The 24,810-nt window shown below is 39.0% G+C and overlaps 1 protein-coding gene across 1 annotated transcript in view; it reads right to left on the reverse strand.

Moving 5' to 3' along the window:
* Window positions 1–1,263: 1,263 nt before the first annotated feature.
* The window catches only part of TP63 (tumor protein p63), a 30,331-nt gene continuing 6,784 nt past the window's right edge, over window positions 1,264–24,810 (reverse strand). The window contains exons 6-10 of the mRNA XM_011999885.1: window positions 22,777–22,913; window positions 9,467–9,624; window positions 6,561–6,705; window positions 5,176–5,269; window positions 1,264–1,867 (exon numbers count right to left, since the gene is read on the reverse strand). Of these exons, the coding sequence (XP_011855275.1) occupies window positions 1,571–1,867; window positions 5,176–5,269; window positions 6,561–6,705; window positions 9,467–9,624; window positions 22,777–22,913 (831 nt within the window). The 3' untranslated portion in view covers window positions 1,264–1,570. The remainder of the gene's footprint in view (window positions 1,868–5,175; window positions 5,270–6,560; window positions 6,706–9,466; window positions 9,625–22,776; window positions 22,914–24,810) is intronic.

Here is a 24,810-nt window from a genome sequence, read left to right on the forward strand (position 1 = left end):
TTCTGAAAGATCTATGAGGAATATTGTCATTTACACGTTTTCCCAAAGTTTCAAGCCAACTCTTTGTTTAAGTGGTTTAAGCAACAGCAGCCATGAAAGACTTATCCCTTGCTCTGTGGGGACCTTTTCATGTCTATGGGTAGTCCCTAAGGGAGATGGACGGGAAACTGGGTTCTCACAGTTACTTTCCAACAAACTGAAACTCTTACTGGTTAAAAAAGGAAATAATACAGTGATGCAATTTATGCCACAGGAAAACCAATCTCATAATTTTATATTTTTCAAATCACCATTCCTATTGTGAACCTTAAAGATAGAAAGGTGAACAAGCCTCTACATGCAGAGTTTTATAGAATAGGAGGGTCTTTAAAAGAAACACTTACCAAGCAATATTATCTATGCTTCAAAAGATTTTTACAAAGTTGAATTTACGGTTCATTGAGATATCTTATTGTTTAGTACAGACTCAACATTTCTGAATGATTCCTATTTACCCTGAATATTAATAGACAGTAAAACTTCACTGTTAGAACTAGTTAGATGGCACTTGTCCCAATCAAATCAATCTGAATTCTTACAAGAGTAGCAAACGTGTATTTGAGTTAGTCAATCCAGTAGTAAAATTTAGTTTTAATACCTCTGTAATGGCAGCAAATGTTTTCCCAATCAATATTGTAAGATAAGGTATCTGGTATTAAATTTAAGGGGGTTACTGATACGCTCACATACATGACATCAGGTGTTTTTGAACTGGCTGCCATGGGCCTTTTAAGAATTTTCCTCATTCCCAACCAAAAACTAAAGAGGATGTTTGAACATAAACTTTTACTTATAACTGGATTAAATCACCCCAACGTGAACCATCATCACTAGAGGAAATGTCAGTAATATAAAATATACCAACACTGAGAAAAGAATACATATCTACAGTCTTACCTACATAATAAGCCATGGAAATGGATCTACTCAAAGGCTTGATGTGGCATGTATTTAGGATCCAAAGAACTGAAAGGATCTGTACATCATTGTCACTCACATGTAGCATTAAGCTCCAGATACCTATCGCCATACATCATACCCCTTAAGAGAAGGGGTATAGACAAACCATCCAAAACAAGTAAATTAAAAAATGGTCAATAAGTGCATCTCAATTTTCTTTCATTTAAATTACATTTTAAACAACACTCAATGCCCCCCAGCCAGAAATCTATACTGTATATTTATATATTTATATATATAGTCTTAGACTATAAGGGTGAACATGCTTTATAAAAGTCAATGAGAAATCTCTGCAGCTTAAGGAGACAACCAACTCTTTTCTGCTCACTTCTACCTAGCCATGGCAGCTACAGTTCTGCAAGCTATAGTTTTGAAGGCTTAAAGCCAGAATCAGAATTAGATGCCAGGTCAGATGTTAGGTAAGAGGTAGCCTCTTACTTCTCCTTCCCCTAAGAAATCAGACAGAAGAGGAAGGGGAGGAGCTAAGGAGAAGGCTTTGGAGATTAAGCAGGAGTGCCTCGTAGGGGGCGGGCAGTTAGGAGAGGGTTAGGAAGAGCTCACGTGGTGAGGCTCACTCCCCCTCCTCTTTGATGCGCTGTTGCTTATTGCGGCGAGCATCCATGTCAAAGTTGAAGTCATTCCACTCATCTCGGGGTGGGAAAGAGATGGTCTGGCGGAGGGTGAATCGCACGGCATCAATAACGCGTTCACCCCGGGTCTCACTGGAGCCAACACTGACTGTAGAGGCACTGCTTGGGGTCCGCAGGAGATGAGAAGGTGAGGAGAATTCGTGGAGCTGCCGGTGGTCCAGGATGCCCTTCCAGATTGCGTGTCGAAATTGTTCAGGGATTTTTAGACTTGCCAAATCCTGTGCAATAGGGGAAGGTGTCATGGAGAATGAAAACAAGGAGAAAAACTGACGTTTAGTCCATAACATGCTGTCATTCCCTGATGCTCTGGTTTAATTGATCTGAATCTATTGAACCATAAATTAGAAAATAATTAGTCTTCAACTCTATGTAACTAAGCACAAAGGCACAGCCATTGAGGTGCCATTCCTGCCTGTGTATAACACTTCACTTAGTCTCTACTGGCCTCAGTTTCTTCATTGGTAAAATTGGGATAATAGCTAGATAAGAGGGCAAAAATCCCAAATAGAAACGTGAGGTACCTACTGATGCTTGAATTTACCTGGCTAGTCACTAGAAGAAAGGTATTAAAGGAATGTCACCACCACTTGGTTGAGGAGATAAGAAGAAAAGATTGAGTACTTTCTATGTGCCACGCACTGAATTATTTTATATTCATGATATCACTGAATCCTCAGATTAGTAGTAAACATTATTAGACCTGTTTTATAGATAGAATAACTGAAGGCCAGAGAGGTTGACAAGTTTAAAGTCACATAACTAAGTGAAAAAATTAGGGACTTAGGGCATCCTCAGAACCTGAAACGGCCCTTTTATCTAAAAGGTCTTTTGGTGTTTGAATAAAGCAAGGTCTCAAAATGCAGAGCCATTGTGTCTATGTTCTGTGAATGGGTGCAGAAGTCATTACAAATAGGGTCAACCTTCACTAACTGTGGTGATTTCGCTTACATTTATCTGCATTAGCTCTTTTTTAGATTGTTTCAGTGATAGCTCGTATTTTCACGGGGCAGAACAGTAGGTAAATAGCACATTGTGCTTGGAGTGAGAAAACCAAGGCAGAGGTTTTCATTGTCACTGACTGACTATAGAACTTTAGCAAGTCACTTATTCTCTAGCAGCCTCAGTTTCTTCATCGGTAAAATGAGATACAATTGTTTTATAGGGCAAAAGATGCTATAGACTCATAGGTAAATACAGTTATGAAAATATTTTAAAAAATACAACATACTCTACTATAAAAATACTAGCCATTTGTGTCATTATTATGTTGTCTTGGTGCCTCATTTTTGCTTGTTATGGGGACACTAATGAAATTCCCCAAATTTAGGTCACATTCCTTTTCCAGGAAGTGATGATGCCCAATAACTTAGACTGGCTCTAAGAGAAAAGGGTGTCTCTTTCTAGAAATATGCAGGAAGAAGCTGAGGTGAGGAGGAGAAAATTGCACAGCTTCCCAACATTTCTCAATTTGGAAATTTGTAGTTTGGTGTCATATTTTCCTATGGTGTGAATTTTCAGGCCATTAGAGGTATTCCTAATCTCTTACTGAAGCAGAAGAATACCTTATACAGAAGGTCAATCGCAAATAAATAAGCATAGTTTTTTTAAATTTTTTATTTTTAAGATGGAGTCTCACACTTTCACACAGGCTGGAGTGCAGTGGTGCGATCTCGGCTCACTGCAAGCTCCACCTCCCAGGTTCACGTCATTTTCCTGCCTCAGCCTCCTGAGTAGCTGGGACTACAGACATGCACTACCACACCCAGCTAATTTTTTTGTATTTTTAGTAGAGACAGGATTTCACCATGTTAGCCAGGATGGTCTTGATCTCCTGACCTCATGATCTGCCTGCCTCGGCCTCCCAAAGTGCTGGGATTACAGGTGTGAGCCGCCACGCCTGGCCTAAACAAGCATAGCTTTTTATGTTTCTTGGATTGTTCCTACTTTTGAGGCTCTCAGTAAATGCAAAGCTCTTTGTAAATTAGACTCTGTTAATTTTCATGATGCCCTGGATAGATTTTAACTAATGACTAACAGGTGAGAAAGCTGTGGCCCACAGACTGGCACAGGACTTAGTCGACATCAGCAGAAACGAACTTATAGAGGGCATCTGCAGATCCTAATGATCAAGGGAGCATCCTGACATATTCCCCAGTGGAAATAAGTGAGCAAGTGGAAAGTACAACTTTAAAAATATAGGGAAGAGGAGGATTCCCTGTTCCAAAGTGTAGGAATCTACTACAGGAGGCTCTCTCAAATACAGGGCAACTCTGTTCTCTTCAGTGGATGGAAGTAGTTGTCAAGTTCTCAGAATCATATTGGAACCTACTCTTCAAGCTTTCCCTGCAGTTTTCACTTATAACTGATTCTATCAGGGAGCAGCAACCAGGAGTGATTTATGGGGTGAAGGGGGGGGGCATAGGGGCAGTACACTATGTACATGTCACCTCATGGTGGGGGGCATTCTCACGCTGCAGGGGCATCTCTAGCATCGGTGCTCAAGGAGGGGGAAAAAGAGGCCGCAACATAGAAGTAGCAGCAGAGGCAGAGACTGTCTTCTTCCACCAGTCCAAAGTACCCTCTGGAAGCTAGAAGAGAGGCTAGTGAACCCCAAAGAGAGCAACATGAAGAGCGCGGCCTGAGAGACAAATCAGATTGCCATAAACCAGAGCAACACTAGCTCCCGTGTGAGCAGTAGTTCGAAAAGTGGAGCAGGAAGCAAGAAAAAGTCCCCTCTCGCCCAGCTTGTTTCAAAGACAAATCAAAGGATATCAAAGCCAGAAAGGAGTAATTTGAAGCCAATATTTTATTAACTGAGGCCCAGAGAAGCAAAGTGATAACCCCAAGTTCTCATTGCTACTAAAAAGGGTGATTGGGATTTGACCCCATGGCCATTGATCATGCCCAATGATTAGAAATGGCTGGGCACTATTATAAAATTGAAAATTAGTAAAGGAATATGTAGTTTTAATTGAGAGGAACAGCTGAATCTCCCTTAAGGTACTAATTTAAAGAAAGGCAGAAAAGGCCAGTTAATAAAGTTAAAGACTGTAAGTTACACCTTTGTGTTCTACTCCTAGTTTTGTCTTACATAGTCATGGCAAATGACTATTGTGTCATCTCTCCATGTTTTTAAGAGAATAGCACCACCGGTGTCCTGCTGTCCTTTCTGGGAACTTATACAAATTAATGAGAACACTCGAGAATTTTTGTTAATTCTTTAGAAATTACAATTTTTTTGATTGTGGGAATAGCTCCTCTTTCCCATCTTGCTAATAGTATCGGTGCAATAGACAATTGTTGACTGATCAGACAAGCTAAAGAAGATTGATTGCTAAGTTTCTAATAATGTATAGGTTGAGGCCTGGGAATCTTTCTAACATAGTTATGGGTTCCATCAAAATGGATAATTGGGGGCATGACAAAAACAAATTTTTAAACTATCAGGGATTGAACTACGAGGCAGTTGTCATCAGAGGAAAGAAATGAAGAAATAAAATTTGAGAAAAGTCTAACAGTTACTTACATCCATGGAGTAATGCTCAATCTGATAGATGGTGGTCAGCCCCTGGGTCGTGAAATAGTCCAGACATGATGAACAGCCCAACCTCGCTAAGAAACTGCAGAGGGAGGAGGGAAGAGGAAGGAGGAAACAGAAAAAGAAAGTTCACCCCAACTGCATTGGCGAGATAAGGGAAAACCCAACATTTTGCCCTTGGATGCCCTACATAAGAGATTAGGAGTGGATAATATATATGTGGGCCTTAAGTCTGAGGTTTGGAGATTATTGATGACATGAAGTTTAGGTCTATAGAAATTAAAATCAACTATAAGGATTCCTGCAGATCAGTGATTATCATATGGTGATCTGTGGAATTCTAGGGTTCCATGTAAGTGTCCTAGAAACCATTGCAAAGGGTGAAAAGGAAGTCCAGTGTTCAGGTTCCTAACTTTCTTGTTGCTTGGCTCTTCACTTCAAAAATAACATCTCTACTTTATTTGTTTTGTATCTGGGCTTTATGAGAATGGTTCATGTGGTTAAGAAAAAAATTGTAGGCCTCTACTCCATGATCATGCCTTTTGATTTATCTCCTCCTCAGGATACAGATCCCCTTACTTTTGGTGCTGGTCTTAGACTGATGATGATGCCACCATCATCACGGAACAGACCCTGGGTGCAATAGGCCATGCACTTTGCCATCCCTGTGATTGACATGCAGGAAAATCAACACAAATTGTTCCAGTAGCCAAATGAAACAATCATTCTGCACATGAAGCAGAAGAAGAAGATACACACTGGGCAAGAAATCTGGGAACCTACTCTTGCCTCTGTGGGAATCAAATCTTTCAGACTTCATGCATTTCTTTATTCTACCCATCTGAACTCCCCCTTTGCTGGAGTGTGCCCATTTCTCATAGGCAAAGTAGTAAAGGCCATCAGTTTTTGAGAGTCCCTGTCATTTTGGATAACATTAAAACTTTTTATGGACATCCAACTCCAAAATAATGGTCCCATGGTGGCTGAGAGCTATGAGGATTAGAGAGAGGAAAAGGAGCAAGATAGCAAGTTTATTGCCCTTTTGGAAACCCAGCCCTGAGCACCAACTTGAGGGCCGCAACTGACAATGTAAAAATGTGAGAGAGGAGGAAGGGAGTAAGTGAAGGCGAGGGAAACAGACATGAAAACAATATGCCTATAAACACACATTTTCCCTTGTTTCCATGCTGATTATAGTTTTCCTTGATAAAACATTGCTGACCACTCCACAGATCAGAGATAATAGTGACTGAACTCCAACCATAGGACTGCTGTCTTTCCTTCCAACTGTTTAATGGACTATAACAGTATCCGCCCTCCACCATCCCGGGATGCTTAGGACAGGCCCCCAGAGGCACATGCTGTGGACTCACCTGACGATGCTGCAATCTGTGGGATATGGAGGTGGGGGGGTGCAGTGGGAGGTGGATGGCATGGAGAGTGGGGGAGGGAGTGCCTGGGTGGGGCTGAGTCCATTCATGTCTCCAGCCATTGGCATGTGGGTGCCCATCATGGGAACTGAACAGAAGCAGGAGGAACAGAAAGGGTTACTGCCATCATCATGCACCAGCATCCCCGTGGTCCATCTTGTCTGGTTAAATTTTATCAAGGGCCTAAACTACCAGCCTTCCTTTTTAATCTTCTGTCTCACTACACCCCTTCAAGCAGCCTACATCTAGTCAAACAGAACGGTCAGACTCCAAACTAATTAGGCACCTCTTGACTTTTGTACCTTGTCCTAGAACAATCTCTTTCCTCCCCTTTCTCTACTTCTAATTCTGTAGTTGCTAATTGCTCTTAATGTTAACATATTCTTCCTTGTGTTTGCCTTCAAGGGTTATATTTCTGTCTCCCTCACTAACCTGTGCAACAGAGAGATTAGATCTTACAGGCAGTCCCTAGCACAGTGCCTGGCACAGAGTAGGTGCTCAGTAAATTTAGATTAAACGGATAAATGCACAAATCTGTGAATGAAAGAGTGACCCTTGGAATATTTATTTGGGAATAGGAAGACTGACTTCAATATTTAGAAGGACTCATGTGCCTAATAAATGAGGATACAATTAAATATTCTATTACTTATGGTCCATTTTCAGGGTTGTATATAGGAACACCACCAATACTTGCTGATATTTTACTAAACCATGAAGTGTAAACATTCACTGATAGAGAAAAAAAGCTTAATATCAATATTTATGAAATGAATTTTGCCTTCATGTCAAAAAGAACAAAATAATTTACTAAAAGATTAATGCAATTTGTTTCTACTTTAGCGAGTAGCAGTATGCCTAGAAAAGGTCTTTGCCACTAACTAAAGAGCATACTCGATCACATCTCAGTCTGTTTCCCTTCCGGAATAATTGTGAAGTACAAATAAGAAACAAGTAGGCAAACTGTAAGTTATACAAATGTGAACCATCATCACTATTATCACAATTTTGTCATCCCAAGAAGGAACTTGAGTACTCTAAGATGTCACAAGAAATAAAATAAAGTTGAAAATCAGTGGTTTCTATTCTTTTTATGTCAAAGTAGACCTGTCATGGGGTCAGGTTTTAAGTCTTATGATGCATTTGTCATTAGTGAGTGATGTCACTCTAAAGTCTATGTTTGCCATAACAGGCAACCATTCCAAACACACACACCTCTGTCTCATTAAAATATGAATGTGTGGCCAGGTGCAGTGGCTCACGCCTGTAATCCCAGCACTTTGGGAGGCCGAGGTGGGTGGATCACCTGAGGTCAGGAGTTCACCACCAGCCTGGCCAACATAGTGAAACCCCGTCTCTACTAAAAATACAAAAAATTAACCAGGCGTGGTGGTGCACGCCTGTAATCCCAGCGACTCGGGAGGCTGAGGCAGGAGAATGGCTTGAACCTGGGAGGCAGAGATTACAGTGAGCCAAGATCGCACCATTGCACTCCAGCCTGGGCAACAAGAACGAAACTCTGTCTAAAACAAAAATAAAAAATCAAAACAATGACTGTGGCCACTAGACCACAGAAAGTCATAATCCTAGCCTCCCCTGATTTCTTTAGAAGAGACAACACTGAAATGCATGTTTAGAGGTCTGATCAAAATAATTAGGATTTCAAAAGACAAGCTTGAGGGTACTGTTTTTTAGGTAGTAGGGACTATATGATAGCCATGCAATGTTCAGTCTTCAGTATCCCCAAGGGTGTTATACAATCTTTTGCATTTTTAACACCACTTTTTTTCCCTTCAAGTTTGTGTATCCACTTTGCTAGATTTAGTCCTGGTGGAGAAGATAACTCTATTTATAGTAAAGCTACATGCCAGTCAGCATCCACTTGGAGGCCCAATTCTTACAGTGTCTTTTTCATTTGTACTTAGCTGATATGAGGAATGTGTGTGAGAAGAAATAAAAGGCAGGCTGCTTTGTAGGTCAATTCCTTACTGACTGTGTCTGGGATAGAATAGGTGAGTTTAAAAGGCCAGGATTATAGAGAAACAGACATAAAATGTTAAGTATATAAAGTGATAATTTTATGGATAGAAAATGAAGTATTAGAGAAGTAACTTCTTTGTAATTAGAGGTGTTTTTTTCATAGAGTCCAGACTATAATCTACTTTTCTAGATTTCTTCTTCTTATTTTTTTGAGACCAAGTCTCACTCTGTCACCCAGGCTGGAGTGCAGCAGTGTGATCTCAGCTCACTGCAACCTCTGCCTTCCGGGTTCAAGTGATTTTCGTGCCTCAGCCTCCTGAGTCGCTGGGATTACAGGCATGCACCACCAGGCTCAGCTAATTTTTGTATTTTTAAGAGAGACAGGGTTTCACCATGTTGGCCAGGCTGGTCTCGAACTCCTGACCTCAAGTGATCCACCCGCCTTGGCCTCCCAAAGTGCTGGGATTACAGGCGTGAGACACTGCACTCGGCCTATTTCTCTAGATTTTAAGTTCACTGAAACATGCTACTTTATGCATGTTGCATCCATTTTCTTTTGACTATTTCAAAGGCTGCAGGCGGTGAGTCTCCATCCAGGATAGCAGGAAGTAGACTGTTCTTTTCACAGAAATCCTTATCCCTACTGAAGGAACATCCTCCTCTATCTCTACCAGTAGTATATTTTGCAATGAACGACAAACCTAAAAAGTGAAAGGTTCGCAGTCAGAAACCCAAGCCACTCCACTTTGATTTGATCTGTCCCACGGTGCCTCTCATTGAGCTTAAGAACATGCTTTTCCCCATCCCAGAGACTTGTCCTATGCTAGCCTGTTCATCCTTCAGCCACGGCTAAAAGGAGATGCTCTTACTGTTGGCCCCCATGCCATCAGGAATGGTGGTAGGGGTGAGGGCGTTGCGCTGCTGAGGGTTGATAAGCTGGCTCACAGATGGCAGCTTGTTCATGCTGTTCATTTTGTTCAGAGGTGGGGAGCTGTTACCATATGAAGACTGGGACTGTATTGAGGTCCTAGGAAGACAAACGTGGAAATGACGGTGAGCACGGGACACTGAAGAGTGGGGACTGTTGATTTTCAATAGGTCTCTGTTTAAAACATGGCCTCCAATCAAACGTTTGAAAACATTCCTCTAGGATTAATGGTAAGAAGTTAATTTTGTTTCCATCTGACAATGTTTCCTGAATAGGGAGAAACTGATTGTGAGGCTATCATCAAATCATATTTTTCCTGAATGTGCAGGGTGCGAGGTTTAGTATTTCCTTTGAGAAAGAGAAAATCATTGCCTCCTTTTTTCCCTTCAATTGTTTTCTCCATTCCCTTCTCCTCTTTTCCCCTTCAACTCAAATAAGTTTGAAAAGCAGTTAGGGAAAAGAATTGAGCAAAGACTTAAAGGCTGACGAAAAACATGGATATCCCACCCTCAAACTGCAGCTAAGGCATTCCATTTGTAGCTTTCTGCATATTCTATTTGGGATAAGCAGAAAAAAAATGACTACGAAGCCAATCAAACTGGGCATTTGGCAGCTCATCCTGCTGTCATGCGGAGGCCCCTACTTGGAAACATGCATTTTCAACAGAGATGTTCATGATGTATGAGAGAACCTACTGGAATGCCAAAAGCATTTCTACACAGGAGAACGCTCAAATAACTATTCTATTGACTTTCCATAAGTCTCCTGGAAGAAATGAAAACAAACAAACAAACAAACAAACAAAAAAAAAACAAAGCAAGATAAAAACCCAATAGCTTTCCATTCAGCATGACCTTCAATTTGGAAAGTTACTAGAACTGGTTTGTCATATTATATCTTACAGATAATATTCTCAACTCAACTGTCATTCCTGATGTTTTATCTTAATATAAAAACTAGTGATGTGTACTACAATGAGAGTCACAAAGTCAGAGCTGAAGCTTTCCTCCATCATATATTAGGATACTTTAGATGCCCATGCGAGCACCTTAACATCCTGGCCTTTGTTTTCTCACAAGAAAACTATGCCAACCACATACATTTACACTTGCTGCATGAGTCGGATGTTTGAGTTAATAGAACTTAAGACACGGTCCCCATCTTTGAGACACTCATAGAGTAGTGGAGGCAATGGATGTAATAATCCATCCTACCTTATACGGCTATGATGAGAACTGAAAAAGAGAAGATGAGGAAGAAATGTACAGACTATGCAGCATCTACATTGAATTATTGTGACCACAGAATGAAGACTGGACTTGAAGCAAGTTTCTAGTCTGTTATGGGAAAACTCCCCTTTAAAAATTCTCAAACAAAATGAGTTATGTTGTTCCTGTTTACCTTTTCCCTGTCACAGCCTTATTTACATTAGAGGGGAGATAAATTTTTTCTTTGAGTTTCAGTTGCAAATGTATGTATAATTCAAATTTTAGAGGTTCTGTAAATGGATCCAGGTTTCAAGCATATATGGCATATTTGAAAACATCATTTTAAAAATGGCCCTCGAAGCTGGCCTTCGAAGCTGCCACTCTGCATTCTCCATAATTACATGAAATAAGGAAGGCTCCATTCCATGTCAATGAAGAGCCACAGCTAGATGAAGGCAAACAATATGCTCTATTTTAATGTGTATAAGTTATCATGTCAACTAATGTACAATCAACAATTCAGGTGTATTTTACAATCATTGCCTTTAAGGTAGGAGGGTATTGACTTTTCTCTTTAGCCCTTATCAAATACTCACAATTATAGATCCACATTGTGTATATATACTGGTGCTGATACAATAAATCCTCCCAACTATAAAACATTTTCTGAATGATTGTCACACCATCCTTATGGAGCAGGTCATGGTATAGCAGGGCAGAGATGGACAGAAATTACTATTCCAAATATACATATGGGTAAATATAAGGTTCTAAGAAAAAACATACGCCCAAGGTCACATGTTGCTAAATGGATGCATTGAGGACAGAACCAGGTCTCCTGGCACCTATTGTTTTTTCTAGGTTATAGGGACAAGAAATAGATGAAGTAGTAAGAGAAATGTAGGAGACCAAGATGGAACAGGGGCAAAGGAGGTAACTCCAGCTACTACCAAGCACTTCTGAATCCACTCTGTCCCTGTGGGGGAGCATTTCCAAAGAGTCAGCACACATGGCTATACTTAGGATCATCCATTAGTCCACATCAGAGTATAGCAAAGCATGGGGCAAGGCAGTAAGGAGATTCTCTGCCAGCTGATGTTTCTTCAATTCTCTTTGCTCACTGAAAAGTACCTAAGATTCCAGGCAGCCCATATTCCTGATGCAGTTGGTCCTCTGTAACCTAAGGAGATCTCTCTATCTGTCCCTCCTCAAACCAGTCAAATGTACAGCAAGAGTTAATAGCAGGGCTTGAATCATTAATATCCGCAATTGGAAAAACAAAAATACATTTAAAAGTTTTGCATTTTTTTCTGGACATTCTGGACATTGTAAGAAGTAAATTCCTTCTTACAATTCCTGTTATATAACCTCCTGCTTTCTTTAGCTTGTGGTTACTATTTTTGACTATCTTATCAGTTCATTTACCATTTTTCATCATAAGCCACTAATTTGAGGAGGGTAGGTCAGAAACCACAGATGAAGAAAGAAGGAACATAGATTTTAAGTCAATCAAAACATCTGGGTCGCCTTCTGGATCTAACACAAACTAAGTGATGCAGGATGTTGTATAAGTCTCTTGAGTCCCATTTTCTTAACCTGTAGCCCAGACATTATACCTACTCTAGAAGATTTCTATTAAGACTGAGATCACGTAACAGCCCTGGGCAGGGTCCAATGATTTGTAGGCGCTCAGGAAACATCAGCATCTTTGACTGTTTCCCTCCAGCCCCGAATATTTCACACTCTGATGTGTGGCCCATGGGATAGAAGTTAACGATGTAAGAATTAATAGGAGGAAGTGGCCAGGGGTGAGTCGGATTCTTAATTGAACATATCCAGAAATGAGGGTGAACAGTTGAATGGGGTTAACAGTCAGGAAAGGTCAGAAATTCGGAATGCCTTCCCTTTAATGTAAAAGTGAGTTTTAAAGCCACAAGGAAGGGGAGCAAGGTACTCTGTCTATTATTAATTTCACAATGACTGAACTAAAAGAAGCATTCTGATAACTTCTACATACTGTGAAAAAGGAAGCACGGCTGAATAAACTCACAGCCAATTTGAAAGTCTGGAAGAACAACCTTTTTTTTTTTTTTTTTTTTTAAATACAAATTTAATATAACAGTTCTTAGGTGAAATATTCCAAAAATTTCTGGAGAAACTAAAGAGAAGGAAAATGTGTTCAAAAGAATAACAGGACCTGTACCATTCTGGTTTTATTGCCTACACTCTCCTCCCCTATTCAAAACCCAAAAAACCCAAAAGAGTAAGAATCCAGCTTTCTGCAGAAAAAAATCATAAGGTGTATACCTCAGGTTGTTTTCTCTAGAGCCTCACTAGATTTTTCTAAGAATTCGGTGTAACAGAGATGTAGAAAATAATATTTCACGTATTTCTAGTTTCGAAGAAAAATCCCATTGAAGCCAAGTCCCAGTTCTTAACTTTAACAATATAAGCTTCTGTACAGTTTCTGAAGGATAAAATTCAAAATTGAAAAGCGAGAAGTGGTTTTAGGACATACAGGACTTAAAGTCAGGTTTTCTGGTTCCAACCCTTGCGACTATCTATGTGGTAGAATATAAAAATTCCTGCAAAGACACAAGTTACATTATCTACCACCGAGATGCCTAGAATTCCACTAGATTCCTTCTTTTGGCCAAAATCTTCCATCGCTAATTAAAAAGCAACTCTCTAGTAGGATTTAGTGATAGCTTAGGCTAAATCATTTCAACAAACCATTTCTGGAGTAAAGAATTTGGGAGCGGAAAGGGATACTGAAGGCAGAGCAGAGCATCCTTGTTATGAGAAAGATCAGAAAAGAAAAAAAAAAAAGCATTGGGGGCAACATGGACTATCATCAGAAAAAGAATCGTATCTTCTCTCAATTTTAGCCAGTAATGCCTGCCTGTGACTTTTCTCTCTAGCTGAGTTATCTCGCTTCTAAAGACAGTGCAGCATTTATTCTCTAGAAGGGAAAACCGTAATTTTCTAATATTTTCCATCATTTCAAATATGTGCATTTATATACAAGTCATTATAAACACATCAAAAACTTACTTAAAAATAGGCCAAAAGAAAAGAAAAACCCTTCTGAAAGAAAAAGCAAATATCAAAAAACGAAATGTACTCACCAATCCTTTAAGGGCTTTGTGAATCAAAGTTATTAGACCAATTGAAAAACACTTTGCAAATATAACAGGAGCATCTGGTTTTACTAATGTACTTTTATCTCAAATATAAAGGTATTTTTTTCTGAAATATTTATCTAAAATACTAGTTTTTTTTTGGTTAGAACTTCTTATGAAGCTTTTAAAAGCAATTATTCAAGGCTCAAAACAAATTGTAACTAAAAAAATAAAATAAAAAACACTGGACATAGGTTCCACTGTTGGTTTCTGGCCAAGTATTTGCTAATGTCTGTGTCACAGAAACCATGTTATTTAAAACATTTGGATTTGATTGAAATTCATTTTAGAAAATTTAGCAAATTAACATACAACTGGAGGTTTGTCAGGAGTGTCAATAAATGATTCTATGGTGCCTGGCTTCCTATGACAAACTTTAAAACTCATAGGGCTAAACTATTTTTTCAGTTAGTTTAGGCATTTTAGTTCATTGTTACGATTGGTGACCTCGATATAGAGTATCTTAAATAAAAACACCGAATACTGACAGAAGAAACGTACACAGGAACAAAGTAACGATTCTATTATTATTATTCTTCCTTAGACCTACATGTGCTACTTCAAGCACTTACATGAGCATATTCTAGTATTTAACAGGAAAAAAGTGAGAGAGACAGAAACAAAAAAACTGCAAGATAAACCAAGATGCAAAAGTTTATTGAAAATTAAAATCACACATCCACAAAAGCAACAGCCTCAATAACAAGAAATCATTGTCTTGGTGACAGAACATACAGAGCTGGTGACTGGGTGTGGGAAGTTGGAGGGGAGGAAAAATTTTTAAGTCTTTATGCTATTATCTTAAAATATGTTTTTAAAATGGAAAGAAACAGAGATTCTCTAAACTCTGAATAAAAACAAAAAAGTGGTCTACCCTTTCAATCTTTAATTTCCAGTCCAGGAGTACTGATTTTAACACATGTCTGCTTGGATCTCATTTACTCAAAACATAAGTCTCCTGGCTAAATGCATTGAACAGTATCAGTGATATGGCTGGCTTTATGGTAGATAGGCTTGAGGGACAGAAGCTCTAATTAAGCAAATTAATCACAGATTTTGTGAGAGGACTTTAAAATCTATTTTAAGCTTTGAATAATGGTAAACAACTACGTAAGGGCCATATTACTGGGGTGGATTTGTCTTTCTATTAAAAGCACAAAATGAGTTCACCTGCTATGGGGGCCAAACAACAGTTTTGGTAGTAGGTCTTCCAGGGTTTCATGTACGAGAAAAACTTTAGCGTATCAGATGCCAACATACAGTGGCAGAGGCAGGTACACAGCATTAAGAAATGTTCTACCTACACATGAGGGGAGGATACAAATAATGAAAGTTCTCAAAGAAGAACTCTCCACCCACAAAGTTGATTACTTTTGGTAAAGAACACCTCACTGCCCAGCAGTACACCTGACACCTTCGTTTCTTACTACTTGCAAAATTATTACATGACCAGCATTAAAAGGGTCTGACTGAGTCTCTCAGTCACCTACAACTTACTTACGCACAGACGGTAACAACTTTTTCTCCTTTTCTTAAAAAGACATCTTAAGTTTGAGACCTGCTCAAAAGCTTCCCTATGAATTTTAGAAAAACAACAGAAGAAAACAGAAAAGGGTTCCAATAAACTTGTTAATGCCCCTTTCCCCACTCCACCCCTCCCTCCCAGGAAACAACAGAAAGCTCACAGACAAACACAGTGGTTCCTCGCCCACCAGTGGCAGGTCTAAGGATACGAAATCTGCAGAAAACATCCTTTCTTGTAAAGTTTTGAGTCCCTTCAAAAGATTCTCTCACTAGTGGCTTTGTGCCTTTGAGCAGTTGGGTCTCTGAGCCAAAGTGTCTTCAAGTTGTGTTTATGAGGGCTAGATACACACACACACACACACACACACACACGCTCACATATACACATGGAAATACAACACACACACTTAAAATATAGAGATAGGGCTCTATGGGTACACTGATCGGTTTGGGGGGTTGGAATGTCTAAAGAAGACGTCGGATTGTTTTGGAGTTTCTCTCCGGGGTTCCACAAGCTCATTCCTGAAGCAGGCTGAAAGGAGACTGCAGAGAGGAACCAGAGAAAAGAAGACAATGAAGGCTTAGGATTTCATCTATTCAAATCAACTGAATACAGAAACGCACTCCTTATACCTTCATGATCATAGTATAGACAGAATAGAGTGCCTGAAAAACTATTTTTGTTCTTCCAATGTATCTTCTTTTAAAATTACTGAGACTTCTCAAGATTTTTATGAGGAAGAAATGGGATAAGGCTGTAGTAACAGAAATGAACATCAGAATCACTTGTGAAACTTATAAAAATGCATTTTCCTGGCTCCCTTCCAACACAAGCTGGCATCCAGGAAAACATATTTTTAACAAGTTACACAAGGCGATTCAGTCGAGGACCACTGAGATAAGGTAGATCAAGGTATTTAACACAGTGCTTAGCATATGATTTACCAGACTCAATTAGTTAAAAAAAGGAATGTAAAAGAAGAATAAACTTTACTCTTTCGTAAAATGTCATCTGGTCAATTATTATCCCTCATTACAGTTCTTGTCTAGCCTAAGTGTGAGGTATGGAGAAATAAGATATTATCAGAATGGGGCCTGTGTCATCATGCATTTAAAAAGAACTGTTTAATGAGTATTTTGGATATTCCCAGATTGACAGAGAGAAATACCTTAATCCTCTGAGTAACAAACTCGGCCTATAAATGTATATATCAAGCCCAAGAAAGCAATTTTTGCATAATTAAGAAATTATTTATGCCACAAGGATGCCAGAAATAAACCCTTTTATTTTGCTAAAAGTTGGGCAAACTCATGAACTGTTTGGAAATTGTTTCCCAGATTGGCTTTTTGAATCACATTTGGCTATGACTTTCAAAAGAACAAAGCCATTTTTATTTGCTTAATGCTAGGATTCAGTAAACCATGTCACCAGCAAGAATTCATATCATCTTAACAGAATATGCCCTGATAAAAATGGATAGGGAAGCAATGTACAGCCAACTAAAGACCTGTAAGACCTGGGACTGAGCCTGATTCCGCAATGAGGTGAGAGAAGTTACAAAAGTAATGTAATCTATCTGAGTTTAATTCAGATAGAGTTTTTTCTTCATTACCAATTCAGAGATAATAAACCTCTGCCCTGAAAACTTCATAACTATGAAATTCAAAAGTAAACTGTAGGCTGAGTGCGATGGCTCACACCTGTAATCCCAGCACTGTAGGAGGCCAAGGCGGGCGGATCACAAGGTCAGGAGTTTGAGACCAGCCTGGCCAACATGGTGAAACGCATCTCTACTAAAAAAAAAAAAAAAAAAAAAAAAAAAAAAAAGAATACAAAAATTAGCCAGGCATGGTGGCAGGTGCCTGTAATCCCAGCTAAGCAGGACACTGAGGCAGGAGAATTGTTCGAACACAGGAGGCAGAGGTTGCAGTGAGCTTAGATCACGCCACTGCACTCCAGCCTGGGTGACAGGGCAAGACTTTGTCTCAAAAAAAAAAAAAAGTAAACTGTAAAAGCTTGTGTAGTTCCATAATAACGATAAGGGTGAATCATATGAAATTATCAATATTCATCTGTTTTTAAGCTATAAAGCTGGTAATTCCAAACAGATATTCTGGAAACGTGGAGGATTTCTCTGTCAAACCTAGAAATAGGGTGTTGACATTTTCTGTCTGTTTGGAGATTTGTGTACCTTTCTCTCTTCTACGTTAATAATCCTGAAAATATTGCCTGCTTCTCTCTCAGATACACGAGTCTGAGACAAAATATCAATATTCTTGATAACCATTGCCAAACAAGTTTAAAGATACAGGACTTTAAACTGAATCTACAAGAATAAATCCCAAGTAACTGAAAACAGAGTCAGAAAACCATGCCAGGCACAGTGGGGTGTGCCTGTGGTCTGCAGCTACTTGGGACGCTGAGGCAGGGGATCGCTTGAGCCCAGGAGTTCAAGTCCAGCTTGGGAAAAATAGCTAGATTCCATCTCTAAAACAATCATACAAAAAAGAGACAGAAAAATGGAAATAGATGTTTAAGTTTTATAATTAACTACTTACTTAACTGCCAGTGAAGCACAACACAACATTACAAACAGCTCTGTGTTCTAAATCTGACTCTAGTCTGAGCTTTATTATAAACTGGCTATAAAATCACAGAGCCTCAGTTTCTCCGGCTGTGGTGTGAGGGGCTGGAACCATGGACTTAAGATCCTGCTTTGTTCTAATAATCTCTGACTTGTGTTACTAATGAGCCGCAATTATCAAGTGATCATGAAAGAGAAGGAAACACTAAGGGCTCATCAGGATGTCACAGATCTGTTTTATCATTTAAATAAAATTCATCCTGTAGAAGCTCAAAAATAAATTTCCAGAGGAAAGTAAGAGCTAACCTAAGCCAAATTGTAACAAAGCGATGTCGGCCTCATTTTTATGTTGGAAGCCAAGAATAAGGGAAAACTATTGAAAGATGAAAAAGAAATAGTACTGATCTGAAGTACAGAAGTCAAAACATTGCTAAACAGGTCTCAAGAGGCTTCTGCAAATCTGTCTTAACCGTTAATGCCCCTGATAATATGAAGGCAAGAAGTCTAAACACAGGTCTGATTTGTCTTTCTATTAGATTCTGGCATCTAGAAACATAACTCTATATTTATTCCAATATATGCAAATTAACTGAAATCACATTTCTTCGTAGTGTAAAGCCTACTTGTATCTGTAACAATTTGATTCACAGCAACTCCGCAAAGTCTATCTTCCATAAAACCTATGATCATGAAGGTAATTGTGAAGAAATTTTTTAAAAAAGAAAAACCATGCAGAAATGAAAAGCAAGCAGAAGAAAACACATAGTGGGAAGCTAATAGAAGTAATTAAAGTAAAAATATTGTAGTACCACCTTACAGAAAGCACGTTCTCTTCCCACTAATTTTCCCTGTACTATAAAGAAAAATACAAAATTGATTCCTTACCAGCATAAAATTGGTACTACATTTTTGGAAAGAAAATCACAGGCTATTATAGGTATTTTCCAAGCTGATTTATTCTTTTCAAATGATTGTCAGGAAATTAGATTTTCATTTTTCTTTGTTTAGTCATTCATGCTCTTTCTTGGAGATTTGCATGAAAATAAGAGCTAAAAACACTCAGCTGAAGAATACAACTGAAAGATTTATATAGATGCATATCAATCACTGGAGACCCATGTGTATGTAATGTTACAAAGACATAATTAGACCAAATGTCTATATTTTGCAAAGATTTAATTTTGCAGTCTGTTAATTTTCATGCACAAGTTATCGCAACTGTGAGATATCAACCCAAAAACATGCATGTAACACATTTAAATGAACACACAGGGAACTACGAAGCTACTAGTTCCTTATTATCTATCTGTAGTCACACATGCAAAAAAGTATAAATATGTCCCTAAAATCTTGTGTGCTTTTAAAAATAACACAATATTAACATGTGTTTTCTGCTCTGGTGACACAGATTATTTTATGAAATATGAGTTAAAAATTCCCTTTAGAGCAATGTGAGCTAGTCAAACAATAAGCAAGGGATACTCATGGTATAAAAAAAGAGGGTTGTGTGTTTTTGTGTATGCCATAAAAACAAATACATTTAGCATATGTCCCTGAACTGAATGATGTCAATTCTCCTGGCTTGTCAAGTCTCTAAAACGATGACATGAAACTATTCTTTTTCTCATATGATCCACAGAAACTGTTTAAAATGGTCCTATTAACTTGCATAATGCTGAGAATAAATTTCCAGAGCTTTCTTCAAACTCAGAATGTTAAGGTTAGAAATTCACCATTAGATTGTAGACCATGGGAAGGCAGGAGCTACATCTTTCTCTCTTCTATCCTTAATGCTTTCACATAGCAGATCTTCAATAAGAACGTGCGACGTGAATCAAGTCAACTATTCCAGCCTCATCTGACAATGAGGTTGTCATTAACTGCATTTTATTTCTGGATAGGCATGCCTCACTTTCTCAGACAAAAAAGATATCTATTCAGGGCTGGTATTGTTTTTATTAGATACTGAAATGCCACCTGAAAAACCACTTTAGGATTTCCTAAAATCTTTTAATACCTTTCTAATTTGGAATATACATAGTAACTTCCAAGTACACCTATCAAGCAAAATTGGAGACTCAAGAAGCAATGAAAGGAGAACCATCTCATTTATCTGTAAGACAGACTATCAAACTACAGCAAGCTAAGAGTAGTTTATATATATATGTATTTTTTTTTTCTTTTTCTTTTGGAGATGGAGTCTCTCTGTGTTGCTCAGGCTGGAGTGCAGTGGCACAATCTTGGCTCACTGCAACCTCCGCCTCCCAGGTTCAAGCGCTTCTTCTGCCTCAGCCTCCCAAATAGCTGGGACTACAGGCACGCGCCCCCATGCCCGGCTAATCTTTTGTATTTTTAGTAGAGATGGGGTTTCACCATATTGGCCAGGCTTGTCTCAAACTCCTGACCTCATGATCCATCCCCCTTGGCCTACCAAAGTGCTGGGATTACAGGTGTGAGCCACCGCACCCGGCCTACAATTTTTAGTAGGGGGAGGGACAATCAAAAGGAGAATAATATTTCATGGCATGTGAAAATTACATGAAATTCAAATTTTAGGGTCCATAAAGCAAATTCCATTTATGGAACAGCCATTCTCTTTCCTTTATGCATTATCTTCGGCTGTCTTTGTGCTACAACCACAGAGCTGAGTAGTTGGCAAAAGACAATATAGACCAGAAAATCTAAATATCTACTACCAGGACTTTACAAAAAGCAGCTTGCCAATTCCTCTACTACATATAAGACCTTTCCCTATGAAGTGGAAAAAAAAAAAAAAAAAAAAAGAAAGCCTACTAAACAGTAACTAGTTCAGCATGATACATTACTTAGTGATTCTTTGGGGGTCATTTTGGTATAGTCAAACTTCCAGAGTGAACAGGAGGAAATCTGGGGGTGTTTCTTAATACCATGACACACTTCTCTTGGGAAAGGTAGATATCCCTCCTGGGTCTATAAGTGATGTTACAGGCCTCTGTTTCTTTGATCCTGGTTGTATGATTTTATAAGAACTAAGTCATTTTTCACTTAAATATGTTAGTATATGTTTCCATCTGACATCCCAAAACATCCATCTGATCAGCAATGGAAATTGTGCCTGCAACCGTAATTCGCCTTCAGAATACTCTGTGTGATTAAACTTTCTGCTCGGGCTTACAAATAAAGCCATACCATTAAAATTTGCAAAACTTTTATGCTAAAAGTACATGGTGAGATCCCTTCTGGCCAAAAACGATCTTGGATGCTCAAATAGCGTAAAGTCCTCTGAACAGAGAGTGCGCTTTTCTCCCTGCCGTCCACTCCACCCTGTAGACAACAGGTGCTCGGAAAATGTTTCTTCACCATCAGAGATACGATCATATTGATTAAAGAAAAATAATACGGCCAGGCATGGTGGCCCATGCCTGTAATCCCAGCACTCTGGGAAGCCGAGGTGGGTGGATCACCTGAGGGCAGGAATTCGTGACCAGCCTGGCTAACATGGTGAAACCCCGTCTCTACCAAAAAATACAAAAAATTCGCCGGGCGTGGTGGTGGGCGCCTCTAATCCCAGCTACTCGGGAGGTTGAGGCAGGAGAATCGCTTGAACCTGCTAGGCAGAGGTTGCAGTGAGCCAAGATCGTGCCACTGCACTCCAACCTGGGTGACAGAGCGAGACTTAATAATAATAATAATAATAATAATAATAATAAGCCCTCATTATTACATTTTCCATAGCTAACTCCCTACAACAGCCAATAACATAGAAAATAACCATTTTTATTGTTCATTTGTATTTCTATTGTAAAACATAATCTTCACCTCTGGAAGATAGCTTTTGACTTCTTTTTTGCCTAAAGTATGAAGTTGAAAGTCTACATTACTCAAGTGGGCTCATAATGTATATATTTTACACCTATCTACAGTCCTGACAATACTTCCAGGACATATATAATATTTAATTAAACCAGTGATTATTTTTAACCACAGAAAGGTAAATATAAACAGGGTCCTGATTGGTCAACCTCTCATCCTGTCATAAGAACTATTCTAGTCAGTCATAAAATAACATCATGAAAGATCCAAGATTCAAGGCAAAGCTTAACATATAAATAGGTTATACGTACATGGTAATATACTTGAAAAGTCTGGCTTGATTTATATAAAAATTTGTACTGCCGGAAGACAATCTAGAGCAGAGATGCTAAAATATGGCAACATGATGCTACTTTATCCTTCTGCACCCAGATATTTCCCCAATTATCATGCACTAGGTTTCAGAATTCTTCTCACTACGGCATTCAAACAAGCCACTTTATGTTATAGTAAAGCCTATTTGCTATCCCTGGTCTACAATGTTATTCCCAAGAGTGGACAGTGTGCATCCCAGGAGATTTACAAGACAATCCACTGGGATGAGAAATGATTTCATGTTTTCAAATATACACATTACTACCAAATAGAGTGTGTACTTACTATTAGTGTGTATGGATCAGGCATATAGAGAAGAGAACTAACTGTTAGTGTGAGTTTCTCTGTAATTCACCAGAAATGGTTTGTATTTAATTTCAGAACATAAGCAGAATTCCCAAAGGAAGGTTATAAGACACATAAAAAGGTTGCAACTGAAAGAGGGTTGCCACACCAGGTCATCTGAATCTATGACAATCTGCTATCTCCCATTATGTTCCACATTGCCCATCAATCACACTATTGCTGATCTAAATAAAGTCACCTTCACTCATGCCTCCTAAAATGACACGTTGATACACTCACTGTTTCTGAAGTAAGTGCTGGTGCTGCTGCTGTTGCTGTTGCCTGTACGTTTCGATTGTGTGCTGAGGAAGGTACTGCATAAGTTCCAGGGACTCTTTAATCTTCAACAGCATTTCATAAGTCTCACGGCCCCTAACCTATGGAAGTGAGCAGAAGGAAAGAAGGAAACATGAAAAGCTGTAGAACTATTAGAAGTGTGGTCAATCCTCATTATTCGAGGATTCCGTAATTGCAATTTGTTTATTTGCTAACGTTTATTTGTAACATGAAAATCAATACTCTGGACCCTTTTGAGGTCATTCGGACCTGTGCAGTGATAAAAAATTTGAATCACCTGTGCGTGTTCCCAGCTGGGTTCGAACAAGGAGATGCTCTGTCGTCTTGTAGCTCTTATGCTGTAAACCCACATTCTTTACATGATCTATTTAGCACTACATTTTTACATATTTGTGCTTTTCATTGGTGATTTTGTTATTTAAAAGACCCTCAAGGGCAGTGCGGAAGTGCTATCTAGTGTCCCTAAGTGGGAGAAGGCTGTTCCATGCCTTATGGAGAAAATACGTGTGTTAGAGAAACTTCATTCAGGCAGGAGTTATAAGGCTAATTGGCCACGAGTCTGATGTTAATGAGTCAACAGTATATATTAAATAAAATGTCTCTTAACAGAAACACACAACAAATGCAGTTATATAGTTATCTGTTGATGAAATATATGTGACCAGAGGTGCATAAAAACCTAATCCTAAATTTATCTTATGAGCGATGAGATGATTCATATTCATCAATACCATTTTTGCAACACCTTCATAAAACTAAACTACTACAAAAAATAAGAATAGATTGTAACTATGTCTGATAGGATAAAAGTTTTCATGTGCGATAAAATACGTTTCTTTAAGAGAGTACCTTAAAATCTTTTTTAAAAAAGGTCTTAAAAGCTTTTACAGTTACGACCAGGGTCAAGCATGGTGGCTCACACCTATAATCCCGGCTATTTGGGAGGGGACAGGTTGCTTGAGCTCAGTAGTTCAAGACCACCCTGGGAAAAAACTTTTTCTCTACAAAATGTGCAAAAATTAGCCGGCGTGGTGGCCTGCACCTGCAGTCCCAGCTACCCGGGGAGGTGAGGTGGGAGGATTGCTTGAGCCTGGGAGTCTGAGGCTGCAGTGAACCATGATCCTGCCACTACACTCCAACCTGGGCAACAAAGTGAGATCCTGTTTCAAAAAAAACAACAGCAAACAAACCAACGGATGAGCAGGGCCAGGACTAGAGTGAGGCAAGAGAGGCACTTAGCACAGGTGTGTTGCCCTGGGAGTGAGGGACTATTTAAATTTTGCACCCTAGGCACTTTACCTGCCTCACCCCAGTTGCTGCACCCAGTAGGAAAGGCAGAATCAGTCAGAATTCAGAAACGAAAGACGTTCTCCACCTTTGGTTGAATTAACTCTTACTCATCCCAGCTGTGGGGCCCCTTCTCTGAGAAGCTTTTCTTGATCTTACCCTTATAGTTTGCATCTTTGAAACGTCTTGTATACTCACACAGCACTAGGCCTTGATCTAGGAAATGTTTATTTTATTACATTATAACTGTTTGTGCCCTCAGTAGAAGGCAAGGTAGTTGAAAGTAAGAATTGTGTCCTACTGAACTCTAAATACTCAAGGTCTAGCACATTTGCCACTCACCAAACACCAACAAAATACATAATAAATTAATGGAGTTTTTCCTCACCCATAAGTTATTCAGGCTAAGCCTTCTCTCAACTTGAGACGTAACACTAAGAAGGGTACCTCCTTCTTAGTACAAGCTAAAATTTTAAAATAACTTTTCAGGCAGTTCCTGTTTTATCAGCTGAAAACATATTAAGACTTTTGGAATATTTAGTGTATCAGGGTAATGTTTTACTTTAATGTCACAAGTCAGTTTCCATTTATAGCTCGAGAACCAAGACACTGAGAATCTCAGCTAACTCACCATCTGATTGGTCTACTGGGAATTTATTCCCCTGAGAGTCAGGACCCAAAGAAGATGAG

This window comes from Mandrillus leucophaeus, unplaced genomic scaffold (assembly GCF_000951045.1).
Source record: "Mandrillus leucophaeus isolate KB7577 unplaced genomic scaffold, Mleu.le_1.0 Scaffold607, whole genome shotgun sequence".
Lineage (NCBI taxonomy): Eukaryota > Metazoa > Chordata > Mammalia > Primates > Cercopithecidae > Mandrillus > Mandrillus leucophaeus.